The 14,721-nt window shown below is 40.4% G+C and overlaps 1 protein-coding gene across 8 annotated transcripts in view; it reads right to left on the minus strand.

Moving 5' to 3' along the window:
* The window catches only part of FRMD3 (FERM domain containing 3), a 314,195-nt gene that overhangs the window by 27,438 nt on the left and 272,036 nt on the right, over window positions 1-14,721 (minus strand). The window contains exon 1 of one of the 8 annotated variants that reach the window (XM_030832775.2): window positions 7,796-8,019. The exons of the other annotated variants lie outside the window; for them this stretch is intronic. Within the exon in view, the coding sequence (XP_030688635.1) occupies window positions 7,796-7,922 (127 nt within the window). The 5' untranslated portion in view covers window positions 7,923-8,019. Of the gene's footprint in view, window positions 1-7,795; window positions 8,020-14,721 lie in introns of those variants that run through there. 8 annotated transcript variants of the gene reach the window in all.

A 14,721-nucleotide genomic window follows, 5' to 3' on the forward strand; every position in this document is an offset into this window, starting at 1 on the left:
TTATCTTCCCTTTGCTGGGGATAAAGTCTAATCCTTCAAGAGAAGCTCATGTCTCATGGGTTTAAAGAAAAGATCCTGAGAATGACATGTACTTTTTCAGATGAGGGTTTTCACTTTCAGGCATAGACACTGCAAAATATCTCACACTAGAAATGTTCCTGATGCCTCTGAATATCCTTGGGAAGCTGCCTGCTCGTTCTATTTAAAACCCATAAGAGTCATCCCAGTGACTCCGGAAAGTATAGACGAATGGAAACTTAGACACACACACACACACACACACACACACACTTCACAGCAAATCCTAATGTTCTTCCTAGCCATGAACATCAATCTCACTTCTCCTTGTGGTCATCATCTACCAACCTCCTGGTCATGCCTCTAGAGTAGCTGGACATTTTGAAACCTTTGTCTTATCATTTTTTTGATTTCAATATCTAGAATTCAAGAGAATTCAGTCAATCCTTGTCCTCATATTGCAGAAGTCAACTGCCCCTTCCAGACCACTGAAATGGCTCTCACCAAGATATCCAATGATCACCATGTTGCTAAAGACAATGTGTGTTCTCTTCTGTCCTCCTACTGACCACTCTACCTCTGTGACTTTACACTCTCTTGGTTTCCATCTCATGATTCTAAGCTACCTCTGTCTTTTCCACAGTCTTTTCACCTCTATTTGTGGTAGCTTCAGCTCTCTGCTCTTGTCACTCTGTACCCTCTCCCTTAGAGGAGTCTCAACCATCTTCATGGCTCCACCATGCTACTGCAGCATTACTCAACACAGCTCTGCAGGTCACTTGTGTCCTTGCCCATTGTTCCTTGAAATTAGTTTGGGAAACTGTGTACACTATCACCTTTTGGACATTACTATTAAGGTTAAGAGTACAAGCTCTCATCAAAAATTATGGCTATCACTGTGGAAAACGATATGGAGATTCCTCAAAAAACTAAAAATAGAACTACCATATGACCCAGCAATGCCACTCCTGGGTATATATCAGAAAAAAACCAAAAACACTAATTCAAAAAGATATATGCACCCCAATGTTCACAAAAACATTATTTACAATTGCCAAGATAACGGAAGCAACCTAAGTGTCTACCAACAGATGAATGGATAAAGAAGATGTTGTGTATATATACAGTGGAATACTACTTAGCCATAAAGAAGGAAATTTTGCCATTGCAGCAACATGGATAGACTTGGAGGGCATTATGCTAAGTGAAATAAGTCAGACAGAGAAAGACAAATACTGTATAATATCACTTATATGTGGAATCTAAAAAACACAACAAACTAGCGAATATAACAAAAAAGAAGCAAACTCACAGAAAAAAACTATTGGTTACCAGTTGGGTGAGGGAAGAGGAAGGGGAAATACAGGAGTAGGGGATTGAAAGGTATAAACTATTAGGTATAAAATAAGCAACAAGGATATATTGTACAACACCAGGAATATAGCCAATATTTTATTTTTTCTTTTTAAAAAAAATTTATTGGAATATAGTTGATTTACAATGTTGTGTTAGTTTCAGATGTACAGCAAAGTGATTCAGATACATATATATATATATATATATATACATATATATGCTTTTTAAAATTCTCTTCCATTATAGGTTATTATAAGATATTGAGTATAGTTTCCTGTACTATACAGTACGTGTTTGTTGGTTATCTATTTTATATATAGTGGTGTGTATATTTTAATCCTAAACTCCTAATTTATCACCCCCTTTCCCCTCTGGTAACCATAAATTCGATTTCTATATCTGAGTCTATTTCTGTTTTGTAAATAAGTTCATTTGTATCATTTTTTTAGATTCCACATACAAGCGATATCATATTTGTCTTTCTCTGTCTGGCTTACTTAGTATGATAATCTCTAGGTCCAGCCATGTTGCTGCAAATGGCATTATTTCATTATTTTTTATAGCTGAGTAATGTTCCATTGTGTATATATACCACATCTTCTTTATCCATTCATCTGTCAATGGACACTTAGGTTACTTCCATATCTTGGCTACTGTAAATAGTGCTGCAATGAACACTGGGGTGCACATATCTTTTCAAAAAATGGTTTTCTTCAGATATATTTTATAATAACTATAAATGGAGTATAACCTTTAAAAATGGTGAATCACTATATTGTATACCCCTAACTTATATAATATTGTACAAAAACTATACTTCAAAAAGAGTCATGGCTATCATCAAAAAGACAAGTGATTACATGTGCTGGTGAGGATGTAGGGAAAAGGGAACTCCTGTGTACTGTTGGTGCAGCCACTATGGAAAACAGTATGGAGGGTCCCCCCCAAATTAAAAATAGAACTACCATATGATCTAACAATCCCCACTTCTGAGTATATATCCAAAGGAAATGAAAATAGGATCTTGAGAGATATCTGCACTCCCATGTTCACTGAAGCATTATTCACAATAGCCAAGATATGGAAACAACCTAAATGGCCATCAATGGATGAATGGATAAAGAAGACAGAAGATGTGGTATATGTACACAGTGGCATATTATTCAACCATAAGAAAGAAGAAAATCCTGCCATTTGTGACAACATGGATGGGCCTTGAGGGCATTATGTAGGTGAAATAAATCAGAGAAAGACAAATGCTCCACGGTACCACTTATATGTGGAATCTAAAAACAACAACAAAAAAACACAACAACAAAGAAAAGTCAAATTCATAGAAACAGAAAGTAGAATAGTGGTCGCCATAGGCTAGGGGGTGGGAGAAACAGGGAAAGGGTGCAAACTTTCAGCTGTAAGATGAATAAGATTTGATGTTCTAATGTAAAACATGGTCATGATAGTTGATAACACTGTTTTATACAATTGAAATTTGCAAGAGAGTAGAACTCAAATGTTCTCACCAAAAAAAAAAAAAAAAAAACCAACTGATAAATATGTGAGGTAATGAATGTGCTAATCAGTTAAGTAGGGGGAATCCTTTCACAATGTACATCAAATTGCCACAATACATACTTTAAATATCTTTCAATTTTATTTGTCCATTATACCTCAATAAAGCTGAAATTAAAAAGAATACAAGCTCTTAAATTATCTTTCTGTGTCTGAATCCTGGCCTTGTATTGTCATGTGACCTTGGACAAGTTACTTAATCGCTCTATTCAGTAAAATCTATAAAATGGAAAAATTCAGGCCATACCACATGTGGATACTGTGCACAGAGGAGACATGAATTAATGTGTGGGAAGTGGTTGGCTCACAGTAAACACTAACATTACTGTTTACCTATTAAAATGTCTGAGAGGTCCCAAAGAGAAGAAACCAGTTTTGCTTTATTTAACTCAATATTTCCCAAATTTATTTGACCAGAGAAGTTTGAACATGACTTAGTTTAGTTTGAGAAACACATGTTACTGAACCTCTGACCCACCTCACCTCAAAACCGTCCAATGAGCTGCAGACTCACCACACACCTGGATGTAGGCTCATATCCTACATCCAGTCTGTATCTCCCACCCCAGACTTTCCCTCCTCTACCAGTTACTGTATAGTAAATGGCATCACCTTCTATCCACACCAGCAACCTAAGGGTTGGCCATGACTTCTCACTCACTGCTCACCCCATGTCCGTCACCAGCTGCTACAAACTCTGCCACCATATTCACTTTCAAAGCGGTCCCTGCCTCTCCATCCCCCCATTGCTTACCACTTCTCAACTGCATGACAGCAATGGCCTCCTCACTGGTTTCCCTGACCTCAGTCTGGCTCCTTCTGAATTGTTGCCAGAACAATCATTTTTAAATGCCTAATTAGTCAAATGAATCTGAGTCAGGCTGGGACCTGGGACCCTTTGCTGCAGTGCTTGCACCTGGACACACCTCTCCTCCAGCAACAAAATACAAAGAAACTGTATGGGACTAAAATAACTGTGTGCATGTGCAGTTGGGGCAAATACTGGACCCAAAAGATACAGGGACCAAAAAACCCAACTGCCACTTTTGAAGAGCCTGGAGCAAAAACAGGGTGTCAGGAGCAAAAGCAAGGTTACTGAGAATACCTCCTGCACACACCACCACCAGAGGGGTGAGCAAAACACCTAAGCCACCCCTCTGGCCTGACCCCTGGACACACCCCTACCCCCACCCCATATAAGGAACAAGCTTGCCCCCCTCAGGGAGCCAGCAAGCAAGGGAACCTGTTGTTTGTTCTCGCTCCCCCCTGCCGCAGCAGGGGCCCCAATAAAGCCTTGCCTGAATTTCTTGTCTTGCCTCTAGTCAATTTCTATTGCTAGGGAAGGCCATGAACCCTGGTCGGTAACAAATCCTCTTCTTAAAAGGTTTTTCATGGCTTTCAGGATAAAACTTAAACTCCAGCTTAGTATAAAATGCACACCTCTACCCCACACATTTCCACCGTTCCTATCTATTTAGAGGTGCCCAAATGTATTACACTGCATCATGACTCTGTGCCTTTGCACAGACTGTTGCCTCTCCCTGGAATGTCCTTCTGCACTCAGATGGCTCCTACTCATTCTCTAAGACCTCATCTTTCACCTCCTCTCGGAAGGCTCTCCTACGTACATGCTTATCACACAGTTTCCATGGTTGACTCATTCATTTCTCTCCCAGATGATTCGTCTCAGCCAATGATGGTAATTCCATTCTCTTGGCGGTCTCTGGTTTGGAAGTGGGTATATGAGCCAACCCTGAAAATGAAAAACGAAGGGAAGAGTCGCCAGGGGGAGAGAGGTAGAGGGGGAAATTCTGACAAAGGTTTCTTGCTTCTAAGAACATCATACTGGACAGATACAGACTTTCTCTTGACATTGTATGTGAAAGAGACACCAGGAATTCTGGCAGCCATCCTATGATGCTGATGGCAAATGGTCTGAGGGGAAGCTCTGGCCAACTGAGAAGAGTAGTGCAGAGAGAGAAAATGAACCTGGCTTCTCAATCCTGGAATCATCCCTGACTCTGGACTTGGTGTTGTCTTGGATAATAAATCACTTTATTATTTAAACCAGTGTTTGTTAGAGTTCCTTGCTGCTAATGTCATGCTAACTGATGCAGCTGTCACCATCTCATGGGTCTCTCTGTCATCACAATCAATCATCACACAAAGTCAGGAACACGACACAAAACCCTCACTGAACTTCAGCGTCATCCTGGTGGACCTCAATAATGCAATATGATAAAGACAACAAAGAAGAAGTGTAAATACTAGAAAGGAAGGCACAAAACTGTCACTATTTCCAGGTGATAGTATCATCTACAAGGAAAGGCAAAGATTCGAATAAGCTAGGGGAATCAATCAGAAGTCAGTAAGGTGTTCAGATTCAAAACAGGTGATTTACTACACACAAGCAAAGACCATAAAAAATATGATAATGGAAAATCCCATTCAAAATAGCTAAACGCACAAATTAGAATAGCACGTAATATCGAGGATATCCGTAAGAAATATGCCAAACTTGTGTGAGGACAACATTAAGACAGAGCTGAATAACCTAAAAGAAAATCTGAAAAAAATGAAGGAATATACCAGTGTTCCTGAATAGAAGTCAGTTATTTTGAAGATCTAGATCTCCTCTAATTAAACTAAAATTCACTGCAATTTCAATATAAATCTCAACACATTTTCAAAAATGACAAATGGAGAAAGTGCACATGATTAATCAAGAAATTCTGGATAAAAAAAGATCCATGAGGGGGAACTTGACCTGTCTGATGTCAAAACTATACTATAGTTAATAATGGAGCAGGAATACTAAAATATGCAATTCAGAAATATACCTTTGAAAATAATGAAAGGTTATGATAAATAACTTTGAGAAAAATCACTAACCAACTGGGAGAGGGAAAAAGTATATCCCTTCTTCATGTCAAACACACATAAAAATTCCAAAGAAGTTAACAGGTCAAATAAAAACAAATATTAGATCAAACCAAATGAAATCACCATTTTTGTAGGTCAAAAGCAGTTGAGTATCAGCAATTTCACATAGTTCAAGCTAATGCATTAATTATGAGGATGAAAACACAGAAAACATGTTAATAATCTTGGAATGAGGGAAACTGACATAAAATAATAAAACTTAGAACATAGAAAAATTAAGTAGTCTGCACATGCAGAAGCTGTCTGTGCATATGAAAAGTGCCTGTGCTACAAAGTTAACATTAAAATAAGTTAAAAGCCAAGAACAAATTATGAGGAAAGAAGTTAATACTTGTGAAAGGCAAAAGATTAATATGCAGATTATAAAAGAATTCCCACAATCTATAAGGGAAGGACAAAAGAAAACAGAAATTCATAAAGTAAACAAGTAATTCCCAGGAGAAATGCACGTGGACAATTATCCTTTGAAAAGATGCTCACCCTCACTAGTAAAAAGGAAAAGGCAAATTAAAACAATAAAATCTCATTTTTTTTTTCAATCTTAGAAATTGGTCACATCAGGGTTAGTGCTTATGTGGGGAAGCAGCCATTTTCCTACTCACCTTGTTAGTGAGTGTTAGTCTTTCAGAGGATAATTTATTTGCCCATTTCCATCAAAATTTAAAATGTGTATATCCTTCAACTTTTAAGAATCTGCCATAGAGAAATACTTGTATATGCACATTCATTGCAGCACTGTTACAGCTAATAAATAAGAAATATCAGTTTTCCAACAGTAATTTGGTGATTAAATAAATTATGGCATCTCCACACTACATGATATTATTCAGCCAATTTTTAAAAGGATACAGATTAATATGTATCGATATGGAAAGTCCTTCAAGCCATAAGATAAATTGAAAAAAATGAATTGTAAAATAATACATATAGAACAATCCTATTTATGTAAAAAAATAATCCTATATCCATTCTACACGTCAACGTGCATAGACTGGCTAATAATATGCATCTCCCTACCCCAGTCTGTCCTAGGGTCAAGAAAAACATTCTATAAAATTGTACTTTAAAAATCTTTTATAATAAGAACACATCATCTATTATCTATGTCATTATACAAATACAATTAATTTCATTTCAATACACTTAGAAGTCAGTTCCACACATGTGCATGTGGTATGGCCAATTCCAGACATTTCCCAGGATTTTAAAAATTTTAATCATTTGGTGAAAACCACATATACATATATAACAGCAGCTCCTTTCCTGCTGTAGGCTCTGATTTTTTAAAATTCCTATTTCAATTCCTATTTTTCCCCAAGGACCACAGAATAACACACAAAATACATTTTCAATGAAAAGGAAATTAGCAGAACATCAGTTTGATCCCAGTTCTTTAACTGCTATTGTATTTCAGGACAGCTCTACTTTGAAGATAAAGGGGAGTTTTGCCTCATCCAGGCAAGCACACTTGAAGATCTTAAACTTTGAACAACAAAAGGAGGGAGGAGTATGTTTTGATCATCCAATCTGTCCTGTCTATGATCTTCAGTCATTCCTGGGCCATCTGGATTGGACACCCCACTGCTGCCTCCTTCCTAACGGGGCTACAACTGGCATGTAATTTATTAGCCTTTAGGATGACTTCATACCATTTCACTTAATAGGAGGGCCAGGACCCCCATTTCAAGCCCTCCCATTTTCCCTCAGCGCTCGCTTGCTCACTCTCTCCTTCCTGCCTGCCTGCCTCTCTGCTTTTCTCCCTCCCTCTCTTTCTCATCCTTATCACAAACCTTTGACACTGGGTTCGCCTAGGCTTCTCTCCCAGCCACCGGCCCCCGCGGTGAGCCGGCAGCTGGAAAGCCCGCACTCTTCACAGGCGCAGAGGAGAGCCCAGCGCCAGGGCACGTACCCGTGTTTCTGGCTGTGATCTTTGAACTGTGTCTCAGCAGACGGACAAACACGTTGCTGCTGCAGTGGTTCACCAACTGCAGGCGGAGACCCCTCCGAGTCTGGATCTTGACCAAGCATTTTGCCATTACTGGTTCTTCAATTCCCTCAGTCTCCTCCTCCTGTCATGGCCCAGGGCAGCTACCGCCAGCCATAGTGGCTTTGACCTTTCACTAACTGTCCATTCTGTTTTAAAGGACCGAGGCAGGGCGCACTGAATGAATCAAATGTCAGGCTCCTAACGCAGCCAACAGAAATAACTCAGGAGGGATCAGCATGGGGCTGGAGGAGGGAGGGGGCTGCTATTTTTAAACTCTCCACTCACTCCCCTAACAGACAATGAAATAATATGCATCTCCCTACCCCAGTCTGTCCTAAACCATCCAGGCCAGAGGACCCCAGCCAAATGCCCTACAGTGTCCTAACAATTGAATGTCCCCCCTAAAGATAAAAACGACAACTGGACAACTGTGCAATGGAGAACACCCCCTTGATTTCTTTTAAAAATAATTTGAATCTTTATTAAGTTCTAGAGCAGCGCTGTCCAGTAAAAATACAACGCAAGCCACATTAAAGAAAGCATATGAAAAGTAAAAGAATAAATTAAAATTAATTTTAATAATGCTCTTTTAATTTTTAAAAATTTATTTATTTAATTTATTATTTTTGGCTGTATTGGGTCTTTGTTGCTGTGTGCAGGCTTTCTCTAGTTGCGGCGAGCGGGGGCTACTCTTCGTTGTGGTGCGCGGGCTTCTCATTGCAGTGGCTTCTCTTGTTGTGGAGCACGGGCTCTAGGCGCACGGGCTTCAGTAGTTGTGGCACGCAGGCTTCAGTATTTGTGGCTCACGGGCTCTAGAGCGCAGGCTCAGTAGTTGCGGCGCACGGGCTTAGCTGCTCGGCAGCATGTGGGATCTTCCCGGACCAGGGCTAGAACCCGTGTCCCCTGCATTGGCAGGCGGATTCTTAACCGCGGTGCTACCAGGGAAGCCCCAATAATGCTCTTTATTTGAAGCCAAGATATCCAAAATAGTATCATTCACTATATAACAATATCAAAATAATAAAAGTTTAGATACTTTTTTTCGTACTAAGTCTTTGAAGTTGGTGTACATTTGCACACTTACAGCATGTCTCCATTCAGACCAGCCACATTGCCAGTGCTCAGCAGCCACAGGGGCTGCCGTGTTAGACAGCACAGCTCTGGACAAATCGCTGAGCTCCTCACAGCATTATCTCTGTTCTCACAGGGATGCTAAAATTTTCTTCATTTTATAGAGAAGGAAACAACATCCTGGAAAAAGTAACTGCCCTGACCAAATTTATAGAGTTAGTAAGTGGCAAAGCCATGATTTGAACCTAAGCATCCAATTAACATCAGTTGACTAAGAAGACAGTCCCCCAGGAAGAGAGCTGTTACTATCCCCACTTCTAACCACATGTGTTTTCAATGCAGGATCTAAATGTTACATTCTCTCTCTCAGGACTTTTGAAAGTCCTGCACTTGTACCTCTGAGGCATGAAATGTGCTTGCATCCCAGAATAAGTGCTCAAGGAGCAAAATGTTTTCAATGTTTTCGGAGTATTGAAAAATTCCTATATTTGAAAAAATTTCAACTGATTAACAACTGTGCCCCACATACTATCCTTCAGTTCTATTTCTTGGCTGGTATATTTTTCCCACTCTCATTTTTAGAAGAAAAAAAAATCCTCCCATTATTTAATTATTCATGCATGCATTTTTCTACTTTAAATGGCTACTGAGGGCAAAAGATAATTTTCTAATAAAAATATTCTTTTCTTTCCCCTCTCCTGACAAAATAAACCATTATATGCAGGGTAGTCAGCTGAAATTCTGCATTGTTATACTTCACTGTGGGAATATAAATTGATTTAGCATTTCTGGAAAGAAGTTTAGAAAAATACATTGAGTTTTATAGGAGTGATATTCGTTGACTCAGAAATTCCACTTTTAGGAATTTAGCCTGAGGAAATAATGAGAAACGTTGACAAAAATTTTTGGACAAAGGTTTTCATCAGAGTATCATTTATTATAGCAAAAAGAAAAAAATAAATCTAAATTTCCAGTGGGAAAATGAGTAAATACATGTGATGGAATATTGTACATCCATTAAAATGTATGTTTAGGAGTTTAATGATGGAGGGAGAGCTTGCAATGTATTGATAAGTGGAAAAAGCAGTTTATATAAGCAGTATGACCTCAACTATGTAAAAAATGTACATTACGGAACAGATTATAAATCTTGAAAGGGGAGAAGGGTGGTAGCCAGTTGTGCACTGTGGGCTGAGGTCACCGCTAGAGACCTCCCAGGGGGCTCCCTCACCCTGCCCACTGGTTGTCAGTTCCAGGTATAGTAGGGCAGTTCCTACTCTCACGGCCATTAGTCAATTTCGAAACCCTACACTTGAAAGTTAAATACCCCTAAAAATTCACAAAATCTTCATGCCTTTGCAATTCCCCTTGTGATATAATTCTGAGCAGAATCCCCATATATAAAATAGACTGCACAGAGTGGGGCCCTGGGGTAGTACTTGCTAGGTCTTGCCTCACTAGCCACCAACAGTGGTTCTTGAAGAACTACTGAAAACCTTTAGGATACTGGAAAACAAATCAGAAAATCCCCATCCCAGGTGAATCAATGCTGTGCAGTAACACAGATAAAAGATTTCAAAGATTAATGTGGGCTCATTTGCATAGCAGTAGACCAGGGCTCAGACACTGAGAAAACCTCCCTTTGCCTGTTTGGAGGGAATACAGATGAATCTGTGTGCTTATCATTATAAATTATAAAGACAACATGATGTGAACCTGAGGGCCCACTCTAAACAAACAGCCCTTCCAAAAAAACAAAACAAAACAAAACAAAACAACAACAAAAAAACCAAGAAAGCAAATTAAAAACCTGAAACAAAACCACCACCATACTTTATTTCTGTTCTTTTCCACCGGGAGAGTTATTCTCCATTAATTCTCAAGCTTCAAATCTCACTATAGTTTTGAAGTGTCTCCTTCTTTCCTTTCATTAACTACTAGTCATAATATTTTGCATTTCGTGCATGTAAAATTTTTCCCTTTATTTTAGCTTGTTCCCACTCTTTGTGCTACTTTTCAGAGATCTTAAGTAGATTCTTTCACCCTCTTTCTTCTGGGGACCTTCAACTTTTATTTAGAGAGAGGGAACCTAGAAGGACCAGCATCCCATATTGTCCCATATTTCTCTCTACCTTGCCCTACTCTACCCAAAGGTGTGGCTACATTTCAAGAGGAAGAAGCAAAGGAAGGCAGAGATGCGGAGCCAACCCAAAGGATTCTGGGAGGAACTGCACAGGAGGCTTGTTTTCGTTTGAGGCACTGCGCTCACAGACTGATATCAACAGCACAACATTTGGGTGCCCTTGAATATCTTTCCTGTTTAGATTTGTCTGTTTGTTTGAAGAATCAGGAATGCATGTCTGGGAATGACAAGAGGCTAAAGAAAACAGCGGATATGTGTGAAGAGGGGGAATCGATTTTCCACAGTGAGATGTCAGAAACACTGATAAATCGGGCAGAAGCCACCGCGGAGGAAGAGAGTTCAATGGTAAGAGCAGTTCACGAGCCTGGATTTCATGTCTACTTTTGTGACAAACTTCCTGACACAGATTTGAGGCAAGGGAACAAGCTTGTCTCTGCTTTGTGGGTGACTGGGAGCTACTGGATGACTTGGAACCCTGGTGCATTTGAAAATGGAGACAATACTTCTCCCGTGGATGTTAGGACAAGGAAATGAGATCATGTCTATCAACTGCCTTGCGTAGTGCTGGTTCCTGGTTGATGAACCAGAACTTACTAAGGAGTTACAGAAAGCAAGGTTTAAAGCACAAGCTCTGGGTTCTAATACCGGCTGTATCGTTTATCTCTGACCTCAGTTTCCATGCCTGTAAAATGAGCATAGCAAAGGCAGGACCTACCTCCCAGGGCTGTTGTGAGGATTAATAGGTAATCCACGTGGCATGCTCAGATCAGTGCCCAGCACAGGTTACTCAAGAAAAATTAGTGATTTTTTTTTAACACATGCTCATTCTTTTCTCTCCTTTACTCAAGGGGAAGACAGTGAGGATTTTAAATCAACTGGATTTTCTTCCATCAACCATCTATCTCTAACATTTCTAGTTACTTCTCCCCAAATAGTAGGGAAGCGGCATTGCAGGTTGTTAAGTTTACCTGACCAGCCCTGTAACCTTGGGAAAGCTACATAAGCTTGTTGAACTGTAGTTTTCTGCCTGTAGAATAGTACTGATGTTGGCACTTATGTAACTGAGTGCCTGATACGTAGCAGGCACAATAAATATCATGTACCTTAGTCGCTGTTTTGAAAACTCACAGATTTCACAGGTGTAGTGGTTTTGGCCATTAGTTAAAAGAGTTATGGAGATTCACTGAAATTTTAGCTAACTGCTAACTCCAATGAGAAAGATAATAAAAAGTTATTACATACGTTAAATGTTCTTTGTAATACATTTAGACATTAAGTACCAATTATTAAGAGTCCTGGGCACTATCACATATTATATGTATCATATAATAAAATATAATAATGATATAAAACATTGTAATACTATATTTGTGATACAGTGGGTATATTCTTGGGTGTATAATAAGGAGGAATGGAAGCAGTTCCCAGCACCACTAAGTGACAGGGCTGTTCGGTCAGGTAGTCAATCATCTGCGTAATTCAATTTCCTCCTTCGTAAAGTAAGGCAACATTATCTGTTCTATCCATGTCAAGGAAGTGGTCATGAGGCTCAAATTATGATAACTCATGCGAAGAAAACTCTGAAAAGGTATAAGGTGCTTTGGCATATCAAATGCTCTTCCTTTTAGTATCCCCCTTACTAGATGAAGCATTCACTGAGTGCTTCCTGCCCGTAAAATGAGAGCACTGCTCGGCGGGGCCAGGCATCACCATGCCCTGGTGGGAAAGAGGCCAAGAAACCCCTCTGGAGAATTACAGTTGCAGACAGAATAGAACAGACATTAAACAGCACAGCTGGGCTCTCCTCAACATCATTGTGGGCAAGGAGAATGCTCTTCACAGGAACTTATGGCTGTAGAGGATTCTAGCATAAGGGCTCATCCATCTGTCGCCCTGACCATCCCCTACACTGATAACTGTGGTATCTCTAGACAGGCAGCTTATGCGCGCCGAGACAGACAATGAGAGAGAGTCAGAGACAGAGAGAGAGACAGAGAGGTGGGAAGGCGGGCAGAATGTCACAGGGCCCTCTCTCCGTCCGCTCGGGCCACTGGTGATGATTTCTAGACGGGCAGAAAATACAGACAGAATGCTCCATCAGACACTGCCCTGCTCTCCCTTCCTGCCTCCCCGTGTCCTGTCCCTCACTTTTCCCCCCAACCTTTCAGTGTCAATATCTTTGAAATAAAACCTTAGGCGGTTGTCATTATTATTCTTATTATTTTAAAAAAGCACTATCTGCACAGTGTAGGAAAGTGGAGAACTACCAGAAGTTAGGAAATGGGTGGAGATCCCAACAGTCCCTCAAAAGCGACAGCCCAGAGAAAACTGCTGCTGAAATTTGCTCTATTTCCTACCAGACCTGCAGGAGCTTTAAGTTCAAAAGGGTTGCAAATATAGTTAAAATGTTTGCAAGTTGGTGAGGTCTAGAGAAGCCATAATTGAGTATGAAATTTTAACCTCAAAGCCTAAAATACCAGCGTATTGTGCTATATATCATTCTGTGTGATGGTTTTTTTTTTTTTTTTTTTTTGCGGTACGCTGGCCTCTCACTGTTGTGGACTCTCCCGTTGTGGAGCACAGGCTCCAGACGCATAGGCTCAGCGGCCATGGCTCACGGGCCCAGCCGCTCCGCGGCATGTGGGATCTTCCCGGACCGGGGCACGAACCCGCGTCCCCTGCATCGGCAGGCGGACTCTCAACCACTGCGCCACCAGGGGAGCCCGTGTGTGATGTTTTGAGCTAAAAATTTTTAAACTGAATATTTTCTTCAGGGTCTGACTTTCTGAGTGCTATTTACCAAGATCTGAGCAAGCCTCAGTTTGCCTGCTCTTCACCTCCTTCCTTCTCTGACAGAGTGTCCATGAAAGGCTGCTTTAGAAGATGCTCCGTAAGGACAGACAAGCCTGCATCCAGGTGAGCCAGTTCACAGACTGGTTGGCTAGTCATTCATTCACCCAACAGATACTCCCTGAGCACCTTCAGTGTGCTAAGCACACTGAGTGCGAGCCTGATCACGGTCTCGGCCCCATCCTGGAGGGCGATATAGTTGTGCAACAGGTAAACCAACCAATAGACAAGACAGCATGAGTGCTATGAAGGGAATAAAAGGATGTTATTGTCATCAATAACTTGGCAGGAGTAGTTTTGGGGGTGAAGCTTCAGATGGAGCCGTTGGGGAAAGACCATCTTAGGGTGACAGTTTCCCCTACATCTTAAGAGGAGACAGAAGGATCCCAGTTATGCAAGGATACCTCATCATATACTGCATGCTTATCTGGCATATGGAAGTCTGTTTGGGGGCTTTCTTTCTGGCACCTGAATCAGCGTCTTCATTACTTTTGCTTCAGAGTAATGATAGGTCACCCTTACTGAGGGCTTGATATGCACCAGGCTTTGCTCTAAGCCCTTCATATACATTCTCTCAGGAATGCTGATCTTATTTTTGAGAGTACCTTTGTCTTTTTCATAGTTAAAAAAGAAAAAAATATATATATCCTGTTGCTATGGGTCAATTAATACTTATGACTACCGTATTAACTAGGGTTATTATCTCTAAATTTTACAGATAAGGAAACAGAGGCTTAAAGATTAGGAGCCACGTCCTACAAAAATAAAGGAGTGCCTTCCAGGA

Source organism: Globicephala melas, chromosome 6, assembly GCF_963455315.2.
Source record: "Globicephala melas chromosome 6, mGloMel1.2, whole genome shotgun sequence".
Classification (NCBI taxonomy): domain Eukaryota; kingdom Metazoa; phylum Chordata; class Mammalia; order Artiodactyla; family Delphinidae; genus Globicephala; species Globicephala melas.